This window comes from Ovis aries, chromosome 20, assembly GCF_016772045.2.
Source record: "Ovis aries strain OAR_USU_Benz2616 breed Rambouillet chromosome 20, ARS-UI_Ramb_v3.0, whole genome shotgun sequence".
NCBI classification, from domain to species: Eukaryota; Metazoa; Chordata; class Mammalia; order Artiodactyla; family Bovidae; genus Ovis; species Ovis aries.
In genome coordinates this window covers 10,943,711-10,963,704 of record NC_056073.1, presented here as the reverse complement: position 1 = coordinate 10,963,704, position 19,994 = coordinate 10,943,711, and the positions used below count along the sequence as shown (strand labels likewise).

Below are 19,994 nucleotides of genomic sequence, written 5' to 3'. Positions count from 1 at the left end.
CTTTGTGGAAAGTCTCTTATTTTCATGAGCTTAACTGTCTGCAGGGTGTTTCTCAATCCTTTGTATGAGAAGTCAAGTGAAAGTTGTGTCCAGCTCTTTGCAACCCCATGGACTATACAGTCTGTGGAATTCTCCAGGCCAGAATACTACTGTGGGTAGCCGTTCCCTTCTCCAGGGGGTCTTCCCAACCCAGGGGTTGAACCCAGGTCTCCCACATTGCAGGCATATTCTTTACCAGCTGAGCCACGAGGGAAGCCTGGTTATATGAGAAGGGGCTGTAAAGTGACAGGGCTGGGGGCAGCTCGGCCTGGGCATGCGAAGGGCCTGGGCTTGGCGTAGATCAGTGGGCAGGGGCAGGGGGAGGGTGGAGGCTCAGGCCGCTGGGCGGTTTTCTGAACTAGGCCAGGGTACCAGTCCACAGAGCAGCAGCTAGTGCACAGGCCTCTTCCCAGGGAGACAGGCCCTCGAAAAGTCCTCCCAGCTTCAGAAAGTGTTCCATGCAAAAGTCCAGCTGTCCTCAGCACTGCTTGCAGATGATATTGTCGGGTTTTACCAAGTTGGTTGGGGTAGCAGTCCTGTGGGTACAGCAGAAGGGGTAGGCGGCCCAGCTGCAGCACCGAGCTTGGCCTTCTCTAGAAAAGGCAAAGCTCCCTCCATTTGCTCCTGCCGAATACCAGGGTCTATAAACGGGCAAACCTTAAGATGGAACGTGCTGGTCCCTGGAGACTGTGGGCTTCCAGCTGATGGGATGGTAATACCAGTTGAGGGCCAGCTGGGTTCCCCAGGTGTTCTCTGCCCTTGCTCCAGGGGAGCGGGCCTCGGGAGTTGGGGTTTGGGACTTAGGTCATATTTCCCCACAGTGTGGCTGGGTCCTGCCCAGGGATGGCCCTGGGATGCCTTTGCCCTAGTTTACCTCGCATATCCCTGTTCCCCAGGAACATGGGAGCATGCCTGTGCAGGTATCCGGTAAATGTACATTGGTGGGGGGTCACTGAGATCTTACACTCAAGCTCAGATAACCTAAGTGGCTGGGAGGGAAAGCAAATGGCAAGGCGAGCGGGCCAGGGCTCGCTAGCATGGATTCTGTGGAGAAGGAAGACCCTTCAGAGGCGGGTCTGCCACACGGCACGTGGCCTTTCTCTAGCCCAGCGTGGCTTCCCCTGGCACTGACCACTGCCCCGGGGTAACTGTTCTTCCCGTTGCTCTACCCTCAGGTCCTGTTCTTGGATTAATTGCTTCCTGTGGGCCCCCAGATTCAAGAGTCAGGGCTGAGCTAGTCCTAAGAACCCCTCCCTCTGGCAGCCGCCTCCTCCCAGGTGTTTGGAGAAGCCACCGAGGTAAAGAGCCAGCCTGGGTGGGCCTGGCGAGTCGCTTTGAGGAGAGGCAGTGCTGTTCCCAGGTAATGCCCCAGGATTTCTGAATTTCAGGCTCGACTACATTTCCCAGATTATCTTTCACATCTGGAAATGGCAAGAGAATCACCTTTGATACTCCATCTCAGTTTTTAGTTGAGCAATTGCTAACCATTTTCAGTTCAGTATTCAGGTACATGTATTGGATATGTTAAATGCTCTCTTTGTTTCCTGGACCTTTCATTCTTTGAGAATTGAATCCTCCCCTGCCACCCGCTCCCCTAACCCGCCATAGCACCTGGCATGTTTCTCCCAGTCCTGAAAACTAGAGTGACAAGGTCCTGATCTGAGAAAAGAGAGTGGATCGAACTGGGGTACGGGAAGGGTGGAGCTGTCTGCCAAAGGAGGAGTGACGGGAGTGGGAATATCCTTGTGAACACCTCCCTCCCCTCCTGGAAAACCTAATTCCAGTGGACAAAGCGGGAAGGTCCCCTGACAGGCCTTTCGGGACCCCTTGTGCTGAAGCCCACATCCCATGTAAAGGCGGCGGTGGCGTGCGCAGGGCCCCACTGGAGCCCGTGGCTATGTGCAGAGGTCTGGGAGCCATGTGGCAGTGCACAGGAGCAGACCCAGCCCACTCTGGTCCCCAGGGCTCAGGGTCCAAGACTGCCTTCCCCCTCTTTTTGAACATGCCCTCCCATTCTCATCTCAGCCCCTCTCCCTGCCACCCCTACTCCTGGCCAGTTGTCAGAGCCCTGCCTGTCTACTCTGGGATATCGTCTCTTGGCTTCAGTTATTTCCCAAAAATCTCCAAAGAGGTCCTTGACATGACAGGTTTCCTGAAGGCTGTGGACACAGGTGCCGTTTATTGGCGGGACGCCGGCCGATCCCACCCCAAAAAGGAGGGAGGTGGCTTAGGCCTCCACCTGCTGGCTCTACCCCGAGGCTCCCTCAGCTGAGCGCCTCACAGGACTTGGGGCTAGCTTGAGAAAACAGGCTCACGAAAGCAGAGATGATGCCCTTCCCGCCTCAGGAAGGCAAGCAGGGTCAGCCTCTGGAAATCAATTAGTGTCACACTTTCTCCCGTAGAAGGAACAAAACCACGTGACCATCTCAATAGGCACAGTGTTTAATAAAACTTAACATCTGTTCATGATGAAAACATTCAAATACCTAAGAAGAGAGCTTCCCCAACCTGATAAACGGCATCTGTGGAAAAACCCATAGTTAATATTTTACCAAATGGTGGAATGTTTTCCCCATTAAGGTCAGGAATAAGAAAAAACTGACAGGCCTTTCCATTACTTGACGGGCCGTTACTTGACATTGTACTGGAGGGTCTAGCCAGGGCAGTTAGGCAAGAAAATGAAAAGTTATCTGGGTTAGAAGGCAGAAGTAAAACTCTGCAGATGACACGATCATGTATATAGGAAATCTAAGGAAGCCACTAAAAAATGCTGTTATAACAAATGAATTCAATAAGGTTGTTGGTATATAAAGTTGATTATATTTCTATATGCTTGTAATCAGAATGAAATGAAATTAATGAAACAGTCTCATTTATAACAACATAAAAATAAAATGCTTATAAACAAATTTAACAAAAAAATTACAAAATTTTTATTTTGGAAACTATAAAACATTGTTGAAAGTAAAGAAAACCTAAATAAATGGAGAGACATCGCATGTTCTTAGATTAGAAGCCTTAACATTGTTACAATGATGGATTATATAATCCCTATAAAAATTTTGCAGAAATTTGACAAGCTGGTCCTAAAACATATATGGAAATTCAAGGGACGTAGAATAGCCTAAACAATCTTGGGGAAAAAAATCAAAGTTGGAGTACTTACATTTACCAATTTCAAAACTTAACTGCAATACTACAGTAATGAAGATGGTGTGGTAGGTAATAGCATAAAGAGAAATACATAAATCAATGGAATATGATTGAGAGTCTAGAAATAAACATTTACATTTTAATTCACATAATTAACTATAAAACTCTTAAAACATAGGCATAAATCTCTATGACCTTGGATTAGGCAAGGGTTTCTTAGCTATAACACCAAAAGCACAAATAAAAAAAAACATTGATGCCAGAAGTCATCAAAATGAGCAACTTTTATGTTTGAAGGATACCATCAAGAAAAGACAACCCATAGAATAAGAAAAAATGTCTGCAAATCATTTATCTGATAGGGGACTTGTATCTAGAATATATAAGGAAATCCCTACAACTCAAAAGACAAATACTCCAGTTAAAAAATGGGCAAAAGACTTGAGTAGACATTTCTGCAAAGAAAAATACACAGATGGCCACTAAGTACATGGAAAGATGCTCAACATCATCGGGGAGATGAAAAAACCACAGCAAGATACTACTTCATGCTTGCTACGATGACTATAATCAAAAAAGACAAGTGTTGGTAATGTGGAGAAATTGAAACCCTTGTACATTGCTGCTGGGATTGTAAAATGGTGCAGTCACTTTGGAAAGTAGTCTTTGGCAGTACCTGAAAGAATTAAACATAGAGTTACTATATGACCAGAGTTAACCGTATGATACCACTCCTAGTACGTACCCAAGAGAAGTGAAGACGTATGACCAAACAAAAACTTTCACATGAATATTTACGGCAGCATCACTTACAATCGCCAAATTGTAGAACACACCCAGTGTCTCCCAGTTGATGAATGGATGAAGTTATATTTCATATAAAGGGATATTACTTGGTAATCAGAAGGAATACAGTACTGTTTCATGCTACAACGTGGATGAACCCTGAACATACGCTAAGTGAAAGGAGCCAGATACAAAAGCCTATATATATTCTATGGTTTTCTTGATACAAAATGTCGGGATAGACAGATGCATAGAGACAGTAGATGCGTGGTTGTTTAGGGCAGGGGCTGGCGGGTGGAGGAAAGGAGAAAGGGGCTGTTGACAGGTACGGGGTTCTTGTTTGGGGGTGATAAAAATGTTCTAAAATTGTGATAGTTGTATTACCCTGTGAATATACTAAAAACCATTGAGTGATAACTATAAATCAGTGACTGTTATGTTCTATGAGTTATTCCTTAATATATATATATCACATATGTGTGTATGTATATAGATACCGATATCATCTAAATATATGTATGCACACACACACACACACATGCAGTGTGCAGCTCTGGGCTGATTTCCTGTTTAACTGTTCACAGCCCAGCTTTGCCTGGAGCCGGTCGCCCACCCCTCCCCACCAGCCCCGGCTGGGTCCCGAGCTGCCCTCCTCACCTACCGCTGTGAGCTCTGTGCACACACACTTGTGGTCTCCTGCCCCACAGCGCTTCTAGACAATCCTGTGCTCCCCTGGGGCAGTGTCGTGGAGAGGCAGGTGTCTGGAACTCCAGAGCCCTTTCTCAGGACCCCTCCACGTCCCAGGGGTTGGCCCAGCCATTCCTGAGGTGCGTTGCTGACCTTGCATCCAGGATGGGCCTGGGCAGCAGCACCCCCAAGAAGAGGTTGTGTGCTGCTCCCATCTTGGGTCACGAACCCAGCTGGGCTCCACCACTCCCGGGAGAGCCCAACGCCCTTGGCCTCCCCTTGGCCCTGTCTACCTCCCGATGGCTACCTGAAGATTTTTTTTGTTGGAGAAGGTGTGCAGTTGGAAAGGAAAAGTGCTTCAAAGAACTCAGTGGACTGTTTGGGGGGACATGGGGTGTGAAGAAGAGGGAACGGTTGTTTTGGGTCAGCAGTGGAAGATGTGAGTCTCCCAGGGCCCCCAGCGAGCCCTCCCCTGCCCTCCACCCTTCATAAGCACGGAGACCAGCGCTCATACACAGGCTTTTATTCCGGAGTCAGGGGCCGCCTCCCTTCCCTGGTCCCTGCCCACCTATAGAACCCCTCGCAGATGGGGCTTGTCCTTCATCTGCCCCTCAGCAGCCCCTGCCAGCTAAACAGGCAAGTTCAGGGAGGGGGACTCTCAGGGAGAACCCTTATCTTGCCTCAGCAGACAACCTAAGGCCAAGGCAGGCAGAGATCTCCCCAGAATCCTCATTCCCCCACCCCACCCCAGACTGAGAAGGGAGGAACCAGAGGGGCCCAGGTGATGCGTGCAGTTAGTGGGCAGCAACCTGAGCTCACAGCGGCCAGGCCCTGTGCTCCCAAAGAGGTCTGTGGATTTGGATCAGACACATGCCCCACAGCCTTTCCCTTTCAGAGGGACTTCGGCCATGAAGCCACAGCCTTTCCCTTCCAGAGGGACTTCGGCCATGAAGCGTCTCATTTGGGGAGGGCTGGGGACAGGTAGGGGAGATGGCTGGAGGCAGCTGACCTCTTCACCCTGAGAAGGCAGGAAGCACTCCTGGGAACAGGTCCAGGCTCTGATGGCCTAAGGGAGAGGCCAGGGGACTGGAAGGGGCCGAGGGGTCCCTGGGAAGCCCTGAGACTTCTGTTCCCGAAAGAGTGGGACTGTGACCACGGGACACCTGGAGAGTTGGTCCTGGAGGCCACAGGAACGTGCTCAGAGCCACCTGCAGCTGGCTAAGGGAAGCACCTCCCCAGAGGCAGAGGCGCTCGTGGGGCAGTGCCAGGGGTCGGCCCTGTAGAGGCCTCCTGTGGGCACAAGGCCTCTGGCCTGCCGTCGGGCTGGGGTGAAGGAGGGCTGCTGGGTCCCAGAGAGGACCTCCCAGGAAACGGTGGTCTCTTATTGGAGGAAAATAATCCAGAGGCGAGGGATCCCCCTGTGAGGCCTTGCCTTTGAGTGGTGACCCCTTCAGAAGATTCCAGCCAACACCAGGGGAAGCAGTAGCAGCAGTCCCAGGAGGAGGCCCCCGACGTGCCCAGGGCTCGCATTTGACCCTGATCTGAAGCCATGCTTTCCAGGGCCCTCCACATCTGCAGGAAGGGAGAGGCTTGGCCTCAGCCTGGACATCTCTCCCCGCCCTCCCGCCCACCCTACCCGGCACACACATGGGGACACAGCAGCCAGGGAGGAAGCTCTTACTCGGGGGGTGCACGCCCCGCCTTGCCCACACCACCTATGCTCGAGCAGGGTGCTGACATTCTGCAGCTCTGAGGGGAGGTGGGATGGGCTCTACAGGCCTTACCTGGCAAGGAGGACTGCAAGGCCAGGGTGCGCCCGCCCATGGCATTGGCGGTGGCAGAGGCGCTGGGGGACTTGGACAGGGGCTTGGAGGAGGAGTGCCCTTTGTGCTTCAGTGCGGGCTGCAGCTCACCTGGCTTGTCCTGGGCTGGAAAGACTGAGGCCAAGGTCTCACTGGAATGAGGCAACTCGGCCTCAGCCTCACCCTCCTCCTGGGAGAGAGGTAGCAGCTCCCGTGTCCCCATCAAGGATATCTTGGGGTGCAGAGAACTCTCCGGGATCCTGGAAGGCATTCTTGTACTGCTGGCCTCTTTGTCTGCCAATTTGGGGATGGGATCAGGGGTTGATTTGGGGAGGAGGGTAGGTGGCCACTTATCCAAGGAGGGCAGGTTATGAGTGGCCAAAACAAAAGGGACCTTAGTTGCTAAGGAAAGTGGAGTCTTTGTTGCTGTGAAAGGGGAGTGTTCCGTTACTAAGGAAGATGGGGCCTTCGTTTCTACAGAAGATAGAACCTTTGTTGCCAGGGAGCCTGAGACCTCTGTTACCAAGAAGGGTTGAGGTTCTGTTGCTAAGGAAGAATCGATCCCCTCTTTCCTAGAGCTTGAGGCTTCTGTTGCTAGGGAAGATGGGACCTCAGGTACCAGGGAAGACAAATCCTGAGCCTCTTCCGGGCCTCTGATGGGTTCTGAGAAGAGAGGCAAGGCCTGGCATTAGTGCTGCAAACAGGATCCTGCATTTCTCACCCCACCACAATCAAGGTGAGGAGACCAAATGTACTGTGAAGACACACACACACACACACACACACACACGCACACACGCACCCTCTCCAGCGAATATGTCCCTCATTGCTGTTTCTTGTGGTTGACATTTGCCCCTCCACCCACCTCCTTGTCCAAGTCCTCCCCTCTCCACACTCGCACTTCCACTTCCACAGGGGACTTCAGCTGGGTTGCTGTTCCCAGCACACCCATTGCATCTCAGGCCCTGGTCCCTCTGACCACCCATCTGGGCACACACCCCCACCCCCACCCCTGCACTCGCTCGGGGAGCCCCCAACTCCTCCACCCTCTGCTTGGAGGGTAGGAAGTTGGTCACTTGGAATGCCAGGGCACCAAAGTGGATATGCAAGGAGGGCAAAGCAGGCCAAGTAGGCTTGGGAACCTGGACACGTTGGGGCTGCTGAGGGGTTCCTCCTGTGGCCCCACACAGCTGCTCTGGAGCCACAGGAGGCTCTAGACCAGCCAGTGGGCGTCCCCCTCCCTCACTTCCCTTCCCCACCTCCCTTCCCCCTGTGCCACGCCTCCCCACCCCAACCGGACTCACCACAAAGGGAGTTTTTGCAGTGGTAGCCCAAGGGACATTGGGAGCATGGAGTCCCTTCTTGGTAGGGCCTCTGGCCCTTCACGTTCCCCCTGCAGGAGGTGAGGAGGATGCTGGGGGCAAGGTCCCGGCCAACCCTGACCCTGTCCCTCATATACACGCCTTCTCTAGAAGTGCTCCCTGGGTCTTACTCGCCCTGAACTAACTTGCTGGACCGATGAGAGCAGACTCCATCGGTGCCCTCGTAGCTCCCCAGGAGATGGGCCCCAGATCAGCCCGCTTCCTCTTCCCGAGACTGTGTCCAGCCCGGCCCTGCCCTTGGCTCTTGCCCACCCCCTTCCCCCAGGGCTCCCTACCCCACTCACGGGGGCTCATAGTTGCAAACCAGCAAGTGGATGTCGGTCTCCTCAACGCCCTGGAGCTTCTCACAGAAGTGGGAGCCACAGCCAATCCTCTCTGTCTTGGCCCAGACCACCTGAAGGAAGGCAAACCCAACAGTTTAGCCTGGGCAAGCTGGCTCCTAGCTAGCGTCTCTCTACATCAGCCTTCCGTGCGTGAGAGAGGAGGAACCCTATATGTAAGAGCCAGATTCCCGAGGACACACGGCTTCAGGACAAAGCTGTCCCAGGCAGTCTACTCTCAACCAACCACACACACTATTTCACCAGGACTCTATCCCTCTGAAAACCTTCCCCTTTGACAGACCCTCATGAATTCTTCCTGAGGGCTCTTCCTAGAGTCCCTTACATTTTAAATAAGGAACGTAAACCAATGAATCTTAAACGGGTGAATCTTAAACAGGAGAATCTTAAACTTTAGCAACAAATCAAAACAACCTTTTGCACTGCCACTGGCTGAAACAAGCCAATATAGCCTCCCTTTGCTATTTCTAATTTCAGTCTGCCCGGGAATCACCCAATCTGAAGCCAGTTTTTTTTGTTTGGTTGGTTTTGTTTCGTTTGTGTGGTAAGATAAGGCTCTCACTGTTAACTTTGCACAACTTCCCAGGACTGGGGTCTTGCGGCTTGACTCAGCTGAGAGTTCCCTAGGTACCACTGTTGAGCTTCTGCCAGGCAGAAATGACCCGAATGCAGACGCACTCAGCCTGAGAGAACACAGGGGTGGAGGCGGGGCAGTCCTCTCCTGCTGGTTCTGCCAGCAATTCCTGCCGGCAGATATATGTATGGGCATGTGAGAGGGGGAAGAGGGCAGGGAGGGCTGGGGTTTCACAACTTCCTGCTCTGGATGGGTGATGTTGGGATTTCCTTCCCTGAAGATCAGCACTAAAAATACCACCCAAAAGAAACACTGGAAAGTGGAACTGGTGGATATGGGTGGGAAGGTGGCTGGTTCATTTCCTTTTCCTTTTGAAAAAATTTGTCGTGTTATTGTTTGAACAACAAAAGAGCATTGGGAGGAGAAAAAAAAAGAATTTAATAATACTAAAGTTAATCTTTCTCCACACACCCCTACACCCCTTGTCCGCAAATGCAAGCTTTCAAAATGCAGTAAAGCAATGAGTGACTGCAAGAGTCAGGAAATACTCTCAGAAGGCTCTCTGAAACCTTCACTCCGTGACCATGTATTCTCTTATTTAAATTTTATTTATTATTCTCTTATTTTAAAATTATTAGAACCTAGCTTAAAACTCAACATTCAAAAAACTAAGATCATGGCATCCGATCCCATCACTTCATGGCAAATAGTTGGGGAAACAATGGAAACAGTGGCAGACTTTATTTCCTTGGGCTCCAAAATCATGGGTGCAGATGGTGACTACAGCCATGAAATTAAGACGCTCGCTCCTTGGAAGAAAAGCTATGACCATCCTAGACAGCATATTAAAAAGCAGAGACATTACTTTGCCAACAAAGGTCGGTCTCATCAAAGCTATGGTCTTTCCAGTAGTCATGCATGGATGTGAGAGTTGGACCTCAAAGAAAGCTGGGTGCAAAGAATTGATGCTTTTGAACTGTGGTGTTTGAAAAGACTCTTGAGAGTCCCCTTGGACTGCAAGGAGATCCAACCAGTCAATCCTAAAGAAAATTAGTTCTGGATATTCACTGGAAGGACTGATGCTGAGGCTGAAGCTACAAGTACTTTGGCAACTCGATGGAAGAACTGACTCATTGGAAAAGACCCTGATGCCGGGAAAGATTGAAGGCAGGACAGAGGATGAGATGGTTGGATGGCATCACTGACTCAATGGACATGAGTTTGAGCAAGCTCCAGGAATTGGTGATGGACAGGGAAGCCTGGCATGCTGCAGTCCATGGAGTAGCAAAGGGTCAGACACGACTGAGCGACTGAACTGATTCTCTTATTTTGCATGTCGTTTTTAAAGACAAAATTAAGATTGTGTATTTGCTTTATCAATCCCTAGCAGATAAGAAGGAGCAACTTGGACACTCTGAGAAATGACAAGAGAGGGACCGGAGAAAGGAGGGATGTGTTTACTGTTGGGACAAACAGCCGTGTGTAACCTCGGCCTGCGGACAATATTGCTTGGAGTTCGGTCAGGATCGCCTGGCACAGTAACTATCCTCCAGGAGAAAGGCTTCGGGAGCACCTAATTCAGGTCTCTTCAGGACCAGAAGGCCGAGAGAGGGGGAGCCGCCTAGGTTTGCAAAAGAGACACCTGAAGATGGTTCGTGAGAAACAGAACTTCGTTGGGGGCCTGGACAACACCCGAATTGCTGTGGAGAGACGACTTTTATGAAGGATGGAAGCGGGGGCTTCCGGACTTCTGGGATCTACCTGAGGGGAGAGGTGACCCCGCCCATTGCAGTGGAGCCACGCCCACTGCCATATGGCTCCGCCTATCGCCGTGGGGCCCCGCCCCATTGCCATGGCCCCGCCCTCCCGGCCAGCCCCTCACCTGCGTGTAGTGGCCGCACATCTGGCCCGCGGCGCAGCTGATGGCGCTGAGGTTGTAGTGCTCGCGCTCGTGGTGCCACTCCTCCATGGCCAGCGGCACATCCAGCCCTTCGCCCGTGATGGCAAACAAGTTCTCGCCGCGTCGCCCCCTCTCCTTGTTGTGGCCCCACACGCACTGCTGCGCGTAGGCCTTGGCAAAGGCGGCCAGCTCCTCGTCCCACCTCTGCAGGGGCGGGTCAGGGATCAGGGAGGTGAGGACGCCTCGGGCTAAGGGGAGGCGGGAGAGGAGGGTGGGAGAGCGGAGGGGAGGATGCCCACAATTCTGTGGGGGTGAGGATAGGAGACTGAGGGTGTCCTGGGGGCCCTCTGGAAGAGGAAGGCCCTCCCCTCGTTGTGGGGTGACTCCTGGCGGTGATCTGGAGCAGAACTCTGGTCCCGGTAGGCTTCTGTGGGGAGGTGGGAGGGTGGCACCCCAGGTCGGGAGGAATTAGCCAAGCTTGGGACCATTCCTCAACTGTGTGGTTTTAGACAGATTGCCTACCTTTCTGAACTCTCATAAGACTTTGGGAAGGCTAAATGGGATGATGTTTTTGACAGTGGAATTATTAATTAATACTAATATCTGTCTACGTGCAAGGTGGGTTGTGGTGCCCTGCCAGGGCTGCCTGAACTGTCCTGAAGCACCAGATGTCCAGTGAGACGTTTCGGGGCTGGGTGGTTTATTCAGCCATTCTGCTCCCTCTGCCCACCCACCAGAAATCTGACTGAGGGGCCAGCACTCCCCTTTAACCTCCCACCCTCCGTGGCTCGGATCATTAAGAATCTGCTTGCAATGCAGAAGACCTGAGTTTGACCCCTGGGTCGGGAAGATCCCCTGGAGAAGGGGATCCCCTGAAGAAGATCCCCTGGCAAACCACACCAGTATTCTTGCCTGGAGAATTCCATGGACAGAGGAGCCTGAAGGGCTACAGTCCATGGGGTTGCCAAGAGTCAGACGCGACTGAGCGACTAACACTTTCACTCACTCCTCCTGGGACAGCTCGGCCTCTGTGGCTTTTCTAGCTTCAGGCTTCCCTCCCAGTTGCTCTCTTGTCAACTAAACAACCACTTTCCCCAAGAAAACGAAGTGTCTCTGTGCAACACCCACTGAGAGAAGTATTTCAGAGCTTTGGTGGCCCAGAGAGCCATCTAGTCCCACAGGCAGGGTTCTCCAGTGGGGACCTCCGGTGAGATGGTAGGAGGGGGCATTTCAGGTTAAGGGGCCGCAGAGGTTTTGTGTCCCTGGCAGGGAGGACAGGCCCAGTGTGGGTGGGAAGAGGGAATTAACAAAGCATCTGACCAAAGGATTGAGGAGGGAAGCCTGGATCCCATTAAACTTTGTTCTTGGCCTCTCCTGGAAATGGATGGCCTGGCAGCAACTCTCGCTCCACCCTCTGGGGGCCCCGCCAGCTGCAGGAGCCAGACGTCCCATAAAGGGCCAAGAGCGTGGGTGACCCTGAAGGGAGGGGCCACGTGGTCACACTCACTCCCCCCCCAGCGCACGACACGGTTCTCAAGAGCAGCTGCCTGGGGCAGGAATGGGAACCCTGGCTGGATAGCTCTACCACTGTAGCTTTTGGGTGAATCCCCTTCCCCTCTGTGGGCATTTTTGCCCCAAGTCCCTGGTCTCTGAGGTTCTCGCAAATGGGGAGTGGTGGAGAACAGGGAGGGGGAAAGGGGCCTGGTGCTGGGGGCCAGGCTCAGGGTGTCGGGATGACCTTCAGGGCTCCAGACTAGAGCATAAGCTCCTTCAGGGTGGCCGGCATAGAGCAGGTGCTCAGCAGACATTTGTCTGCTGTTGACGTCTATGACACAGCCCTGCTCAAAAAAGCAGGCTCCTCTACAGACCTTGGCTGTAATTTCTGTTCCAACTGGATGTCTTGAGCCCCACCATTAGAGAGTCACTCCTGTGGGTCTTAAGGCGTCTCAGTTGTCCAGAGACCCTTGTGGAGAGGCTCAAGGGTCACAACACCCACCCACAGTAGCCAGTTGGTCACCATCTGAAAGCAAGTCCATTCATTCACTCATTCATTCATTCAACAGTCCCGGGCACTATGCCAGCCCTGGGGTGACGGCCAGAACTAAGAATCCCAAGATCTTAGTGTTATAAACCATTAATTAGGCCACTATGTGGTAACTGACAGCTTTGCGATGGCGTAACCTTTACCAAAGAGAGCCATTTAGCCCATCCTGAGGATAGAGACTAGAGGAGGGCATGGCAACCCACACCATGGTTCTTGCCTGGAGAATCCCGTGGACAGAGGAGCCTGGTGGGCTACAGCCTGTGGGGTGGCAAAGAGTCGGACACGACTGAGTGACTTCACTTTCACTTTTCATTTTCATGCATTGGAGAAGGAAATGGCAACCCACTCCAGTGTTCTTGCCTAGAGGATCCCAGCGACGGGGGAGCCTGGTGGGCTGCCGTCTATGGGGTCGCACAGAGTCGGACACGACCGAGCGACTGAGCAGCAGCAGCAGCAGAGGATGGAGACTAGAGGAGGGCATGGCAACCCACACCATGATTCTTGCCTGGAGAATCCCGTGGACAGAGGAGCCTGGTGGGCTACAGCCTATGGGGTCACTCAGAGTCGGACACAACCGAGTGACTGAGCATGCGTGCATGAGGATGGAGAGGAGACATGAAGCTAAGTGTTAAAAGTGAGGCACTGCCAGGCGGGAGTGGGGGGTGGGGGGAGGCGTCGTGAGCCAGCAAAGCAGGAACCAAGAGGTGGAGAGGGGAAACCAGGTCTTGGAGGAGGGCGACAGCTGCTGGGTTACAGAGGAAGAAGGTGTGCATGAGGCAAGGCTGGAGGGGCAGGAGGCAGGGCCAGACACCCAGAGCAGGGCCTCTCAGGGGCTGGGGCTTTAGCTGGAGGCAGCAGGGAGCCACTGGGGGCCAAGGAAGGGTTTTGAGCAAGGTCAGACCGAGGTATCGGACCTTCATGCTGGTTGTAGAGGCCAGAGGCTGGGGAAGCAGGTAGAGGCTGTTCTAGAAGTCCATGGGAGAAGAAACACTGAACCAGGGTGTGTCAAAGAGATGGTAGGGGTGAGAGGAGATGCGATTCAAGAACAGTTGGGCCTTCTGGGAGGTAAAAGTGGTGATAATTAGGCTTGGAGGCTGAGGGAGAGAGAAGAGTCTATGATGATACCCACCTGCCTCACCCTGGAGCCGTTCCCTCTTCTGTATCACTTGTTGAGCACTCACTGTGTGCCAGGCACTGTTCTAAGTACTTTACACATTGTCACTCATTTTGTCCTTACACCCACCCTACGAGGATTGTTATAGTGTTGTCATCTCTGATTTACAGCTGGGGCACAGAGAGGATAAGTAACTCGGCTGAGGTCACACAGCTAATAAAGGGCAAAGTCAATTGTGAACCCAGGCCATCTAGCTCCAGAGTCTCGAATTTATCACTGCTGAAGCTGAGCCTGAACCTTGTCCCAAGTTTAGCCTGATGTCCCAGTCCAGCCTTATCCCCTCTTCCTCAGACCACTTCCTACCAGGCAGCAGCACATCTTGTCAGTATCTGAACTGCTTCAGAAACTGTTGACCCACTCCTGAGGTCCACCTCTGACTGCAAAGCAGTTCCCAGCCTGTGTTGCCCCCCAGTCTTAGCCAGCAAGAATGTAGGGCATCAGGAACCTACCGATGGGGAAACCAAGGCCCAACAATGAGTTCCAGGCCTCAATCAGGGAACTGTAGGAAGAGCTGGTACCAGCATCTGTGCTGTGCTTAGTCACCCAGTCGCGTGCAACTCTTTGAGACCCCAGGAACTGTAGCCCACCAGGCTCCTCTGTCCATGGGATTCTCCAGGCAGGAATACTGGAGTGGGTTGCCATGCCCTCCTCTAGGGGATCTTCCCAACCCAGGGATAGAACCCAGGTCTCCCAAATTGCAGGCGGATTCTTTACCCAACCACCAGGGAAGCCCTGGTCCCAGCACCAGGGGCTCCTAATTTGTTGTCTGCAGCTCCTGTCGGTTGCCAAGGCCGACAGAACTGGGAAGGGGGATGCTGTGTGCACCTGCGGAGCTGTAGATCTTTCTCACAGGTCTTCCTGTCTGACCCCAGGGCAGGGGTTGCCAGCGCCATGTGGTCGGGAAACAGAGGCTTTTGAGGGTCACTTCACCCAGAGTCACTGAACCAGGCTGGACAGAGCTGTTAGAACTCTGGGCTTGGACCCCACAGGTGCAGCCTTGTTCTTTGGCACCAGCTAAAGGGCCCTGGACACTGCTCCCCACCTAAGGGTGACTGGAGAAGATGGGCCGGTCTAGCCTTCGGCAGGGGGCAGAAAAAGGGGTCAATCATTCACTTTATGTCTTTTAATCCTGAGCATCCTGTCCCCTAAGGCTGCATCAAATAACTCCCCCTCTGACAGTGGTAACCACCTCCCCAAATCTGGCTTCTGTCATTCACTGGTATGTCCATTTGCATATGTCCTCCACCGGTATGCAGCAGGACTTTTTACATGCTTTTAAGCCTCATGTAGATATACCTTAGTCTACTTAAATGAATATGTGTATATTTTTTGAGATTTCACTTCCCCCTATTCAGTATGACATCTCTGAGATTCAGTCATGTTGATATTAGTTGTTGTTTTAGTAGCTAAGTTGTGTTGGACTCTTTGCGACCCCATGGACACTATAGCCCACCAGGCTCCTCTGTCCATGGCTAGGCAAGAATACTGGAGAGGGTCGCCATGTCCTCCTCCAGGGGCTCTTCCCGACCCAGGGACTGAACCCGCATCTCTTGCATCTCCTGCACTGGCAGGTGGATTCTTTATCGCTGAGCCACCAGGGAAGCCTGTATGTTGATATAGAGCTCTAATTATGATCTCATTTTACAGATGGGAAATTGAGGATCTTTACTAGGCTAAGGGGCCTTCCCTGGTGGCTCAGTGATAAGGAATCTGCTGGCAGTGGAGGAGATGTGGGTTTGATCCCTGGGTTGGGAAGATTCCCTGAAGGATGGCAAGGCAACCCACTCCAGTATTCTTACCTGGAGAATCCCATGGACCGAGGAGCCTGGTGGGCTGTGGTCCATGGGGTTGCCAGGAGTCAGACACGACTGAGGCGAGTGAGCATGCTCGCATGCACAGCAGGTTAAGGGACTCACCCTGAATTGCTGGCCTGTTGGGTGGTCGAGCAGAATTTGATGTGTGTGATCCAGAGCCTTCTCTGTCTCTGGTTCCTGTTCTCACCCCACCTCCTTAGTCCATCCCTCCTACACTGGGTGCTGGTTCCCATCCTGCTGTCTGTTTGTTCCTCTCCTCTCCTTGGAAGGCATTTGAAAGATGGTTTCACCCAGGTGTTAGGAACTTCCTGTGTTCCCTCTCCCAGGGGCATGCGCATTTTAGGAGGTGCTGGGAAGGGGTCACTGGGTCGGGAAGCAGGGCTTCCAGGCCCAGCTCTACCCAGTGTGGGACCTGCAAGCTCCTGAGGGGCCAGCAAGTCCCTTTAAGCCTCAGTTTCCTCATCTGTATAATGAGACTGCTTTTGGGGCCGGAGATTCTGCGGTGTCAGGGACCCTGTCTGTGTCAGAGAGATGAATCTGAGGGATTCACCCACTCATGGATGAAGCCGCTCGTGGAGCGAAAGGGGCTGGCGGGGGTCTGGGCTGCACTCACCATCTGCAGCATGTTGGTGGCCGGCGGGGACACCTGGGCTCGGTAGAGGTTGTGCAGCTCCACCATCACGTGTTGCTCCTGCTCACTGAGGGCCCTGGCGGGGCCTGGGGCAGCCCCCAGCAGTAGCAGTGGTGGTAGCAGATACGCCAGGAGGCTGCCGGAGCCGTGCATGGTGGCCAGTCCTCTCTGCCTCTCCCGATCAGGGGTCTGGCAGCTGGATTTAAAGTCCTTCCTACACAAGCACCACCCTGGCTGGGGCGGGCGGGAGGGGCTGAATCTGGAGGCCTGGCCCTGCTCACACAATGTCTCGGGGAGGGCAGGGTGCTTGGGTCCCGACCAGAGCTGAGTCCACTCCCAGCGTTTCTCCCCCGTCAAGAGTCCTTGGCCAGAGCCTTCTTTCTCTCGGTAACGGGGGCTCAGGCCAAGAGCCATGTGAGTTCTGCAGTCCCTCCTGACAGGTCCTCCAGGCCACAGAATCACAGTAGCTTCTGCAATGACTGCGTGCACCGCGGGTCACACCCACTGGGTGCTAAGGACACATAACAGGAAGGAAGCCACATGGACTCTACGCTCAGAGGACTGGGCGAGATGAGAAAGCTGCAGGTGGCTCGTGGAAGCACAGAGGAAGACAGGGTGTGTTTGGTAATGGTTGGGCCGACCTCAGTCTGAATCCTGGTTCTGCTCCTTTTCTAGCTATGTTTTTGGCAGTTTTCTCAACTGAACCAGTGACAGTAATAGTACCTACCTCATGGAGCTGGAAGGACTAAATGAGATCAGATATACAAAAAGCACCCAGCACAGTACCTGGCACAGAGCAGGCCCTGGGTGGGCCTTCCCTGGTGGCTCAGTGGTAAATAATCTGCCTGTGATGCAGGAGACGTGGGTTCAGTCCCTGGGTTGAGAAGATCCCCTGGAAGAGGGCATGGCAACCCACTCCAGTATTCTTGCTTGGAGAATTCCATGGACAGAGGAGCCTGGTGGGCTACAGTCCATGGGGTCGCAAGAGTCAGACGCAACTTTGCGACTAAACCACAATAGGCCCTCACAATAGACAGCAACCACACTGCCTTGGAATAGTGTTTTTCGCTATGGATAAAACTATGGCCTCCATGTGCCCTCAGCGAATGCATGTGCTTGAGGTACTTATTTGGAGGTGGGATGCTGGGACCCTTCCTGCTCTGAATATACAGAAGATAGAACATGTCTGTTCTTTTTTTTGAAATCGGGAGAGCGCACAAAAGCAGAGCCGTGAGTGAGCTGCTGTAGCAAGGACTCTGAGGGGAGGGTGTTGGAAGGGAAACAGGCCCAGTCGCAGTGGTCAAGCCCTTGCATTGTAATGACCGAGCGGGGACCAAGCTCTTGGCCTTCACGCGGTAGGAAGCTGGAATCGGTCATCTTTTTGATTAAGTAATTTGCTTTTGGCTGCCCGGGTCTTCGTGGCTGAGCACAGGCTCTCTAGCTGTGGCGGGCGGGCTTCTCTCGCTGCTGAGCTCTGGTTCTAAAGCACTCAGGCTTCAGTAGTTGTGGTGCAAAGGCTTCGTTGCCCTGTGGCACGTGGAATCTTCCCAGACTAGGGATCTACCCCTTGTCCCCTGCATTGGCAGGCAGATTCTTAACCATTGGACCATCACGGAGGTCCTGGAACCAGTACTTCCAGAGTTCAGCTGGGATCCTCGAAGCCTGCACTCTCAGTGAACTATACACATAAGTGGGGCAGAATTTATCCACCCATTCATTCATTCATTTAACAGAGGTTTCACAGAGCTTCTCTGGGTGGGGAAGATCCCCTGGAGGAGGGCATGGTAAACCACGCCAGTATTTCTTGCCTAGAGAGTCCCATGGACAGTGGAGCTTAGACGGCTGTATTTCAGAGGGTCGCACAGAGTTGGGCACGACTGAAGAACTTAGTACGCGCACACGCTCCATGGTGCCAGGCCCTGAGCTGGGTGAGTAAGAGAGATCTGACGATCCCCACCACCAGGAAGGAGGAAAACCACCAGGAAGCATGCATAGCTTTGTGGATAAGAATGTGGGGCTTATCATCTGGGTGGCCTTGGGCAAGCTATTTCCCTGCTTGCTGGCCTCAGTTTCCTCAACTGTAAACTGGGCTTAGAACAGAACCTACCTGATAGGATGGCTGTGAGCACTGAATGAGTTTAAACACAGACAGGGCTTGGGATGGTGCCTGGCACACACTAAGGGCTCACTGAGTTAGCCAATATGAATGTATTGTTATTATTATTACAGGTGGGAGGAATTACAGGGCCTTCAGTTCCAACAGAGAAAAATAATACAGCAGCTTGGGCTGACTTTTCCTCTGGGAAGGATCCCCCTTGGCCTGGGGGAGCTCACAGCTGGAAGGGGAGGACGTGTACACTTGGAGGGGAGGCAGACTGCGGAGGCAGGGAAGGAGGAGCCGGCTTGTCTGGGAGGGGAGGGTGAGATGGGAATGAGACTGGGAGGCTGACCGGAGCTGGCCTGACTGTTTGGGGACTGCTACGCAGCCAGAGAGCCCTACTCCACACGCACGCACACCCCATGGGCTCAGAGCTCTTGCTGTGTGGGTGATCTCATTTACTCCTCAGATGACAGTTCTGAGGTGGGTACTGTAAGTACCACACATGAGAAAACTGATGCTTAGAGAGATGAAGTGATGTCCCCAATGTTGGGGGCCAGGAAGGGGTGCACCAGAGCCTGGGACCTCCCACTGGGGAGAGAGGGAGATTGAGGGCAAGCAGATTGGGGACAGAGGGGTGGAGGACAGGAATTGAAGTCAGGGGAGGAGACGGAGGAAGCACGCAGGCTTGGCTGTGGTTTATGTCAAGTACGTTTTTCTCTAACCAGGACTTGGAGGAAATTTATTTTTTGAGTTATTATCTGTACATATTTTAAATTGTTTTTCTTTTCTGGCTTTTTTTTTTTGGCTTTGCTACATGGCTTCCTGGATCTTAGTTCCCTGAGCAACGACTGAACCAGGGGCCGCAGCAGTGAAAGTGTGAGTCCTAACCACTAGACCACCAGGGAACTCCCCAAATTTTGAATAGCAATAGAATTCCACAACAAAAAATCAAGCCAAAAAGAGGGGAAAAATTCCACCTCTGTGTATTCGCCTCTAGTCTTTGAGTAAGTGCTACTTAAAGTGTGGTCCATGGCGCAGTGCCATTCTGCCAGATGGTCACTGCTCCTCCTTAGCACAACAGGTTCAGAAGACAGAAGTGGGCACTGAAGTACTCTTACAGTCTGACATAGTTTGGCATAATTGTTTTATGTCTGTTGAACTTGTGATTCAAAAATGGAGGCATCTTGTACTGTCATTGTTGTTCAGCTGCTAAGCTGTGTCAGACTCTTTGCGATCTCACGGACTGCAGGGTGCCAGGCTCCTCCCTCCTCCACTGTCTCCCGGAGTTTGCCTAAATTCATGTCCATTGAGTCGATGATGCTGTCTAACCACCTCATCCTCTGTTGCCCACTTCTCCTTTTGCATTCAATCTTTCCCAGTATTAAGGTCTTTTTCAATGAGTCAAATTGAGTCAGGCGGCCAAATTATTGGAGCTTCAGCTTCAGCAGCAGTCCTTCCAATGAATATTCAGGGTTGATTTCCTTTAGGATTGACTGGTTTGATCTCCTTGCAGTCCCAGGGACTCTCCAGGGTCTTCTCCAGCACCACAGTTTGAAAGCACCAATT

General features: G+C 52.6%; 1 protein-coding gene across 3 annotated transcripts; it reads right to left on the bottom strand.

The window, feature by feature from the left end:
• Positions 1–2,465: 2,465 nt before the first annotated feature.
• On the bottom strand, positions 2,466–16,505 carry PI16 (peptidase inhibitor 16). Of its 3 annotated transcripts, none has more exons than XM_027958945.3 (7): positions 16,310–16,505; positions 10,647–10,868; positions 8,134–8,243; positions 7,772–7,860; positions 6,450–7,130; positions 6,098–6,237; positions 2,466–3,868 (listed from the first exon to the last, which is right to left on the bottom strand). In XM_027958945.3, exons 1-6 carry the CDS (start codon positions 16,478–16,480, stop codon positions 6,116–6,118), a joined length of 1,395 nt encoding a protein of 464 aa, XP_027814746.1. In that variant the 5' UTR covers positions 16,481–16,505; the 3' UTR covers positions 2,466–3,868; positions 6,098–6,115. The 3 variants fall into 3 exon arrangements, with proteins under 3 accessions (XP_027814746.1, XP_027814747.1, XP_060259130.1); XM_027958946.3 differs by having other exon boundaries at positions 6,579–7,130; XM_060403147.1 differs by lacking the exon at positions 6,098–6,237 and having other exon boundaries at positions 6,579–7,130.
• Between the last annotated feature and the right edge of the window lie 3,489 nt (positions 16,506–19,994).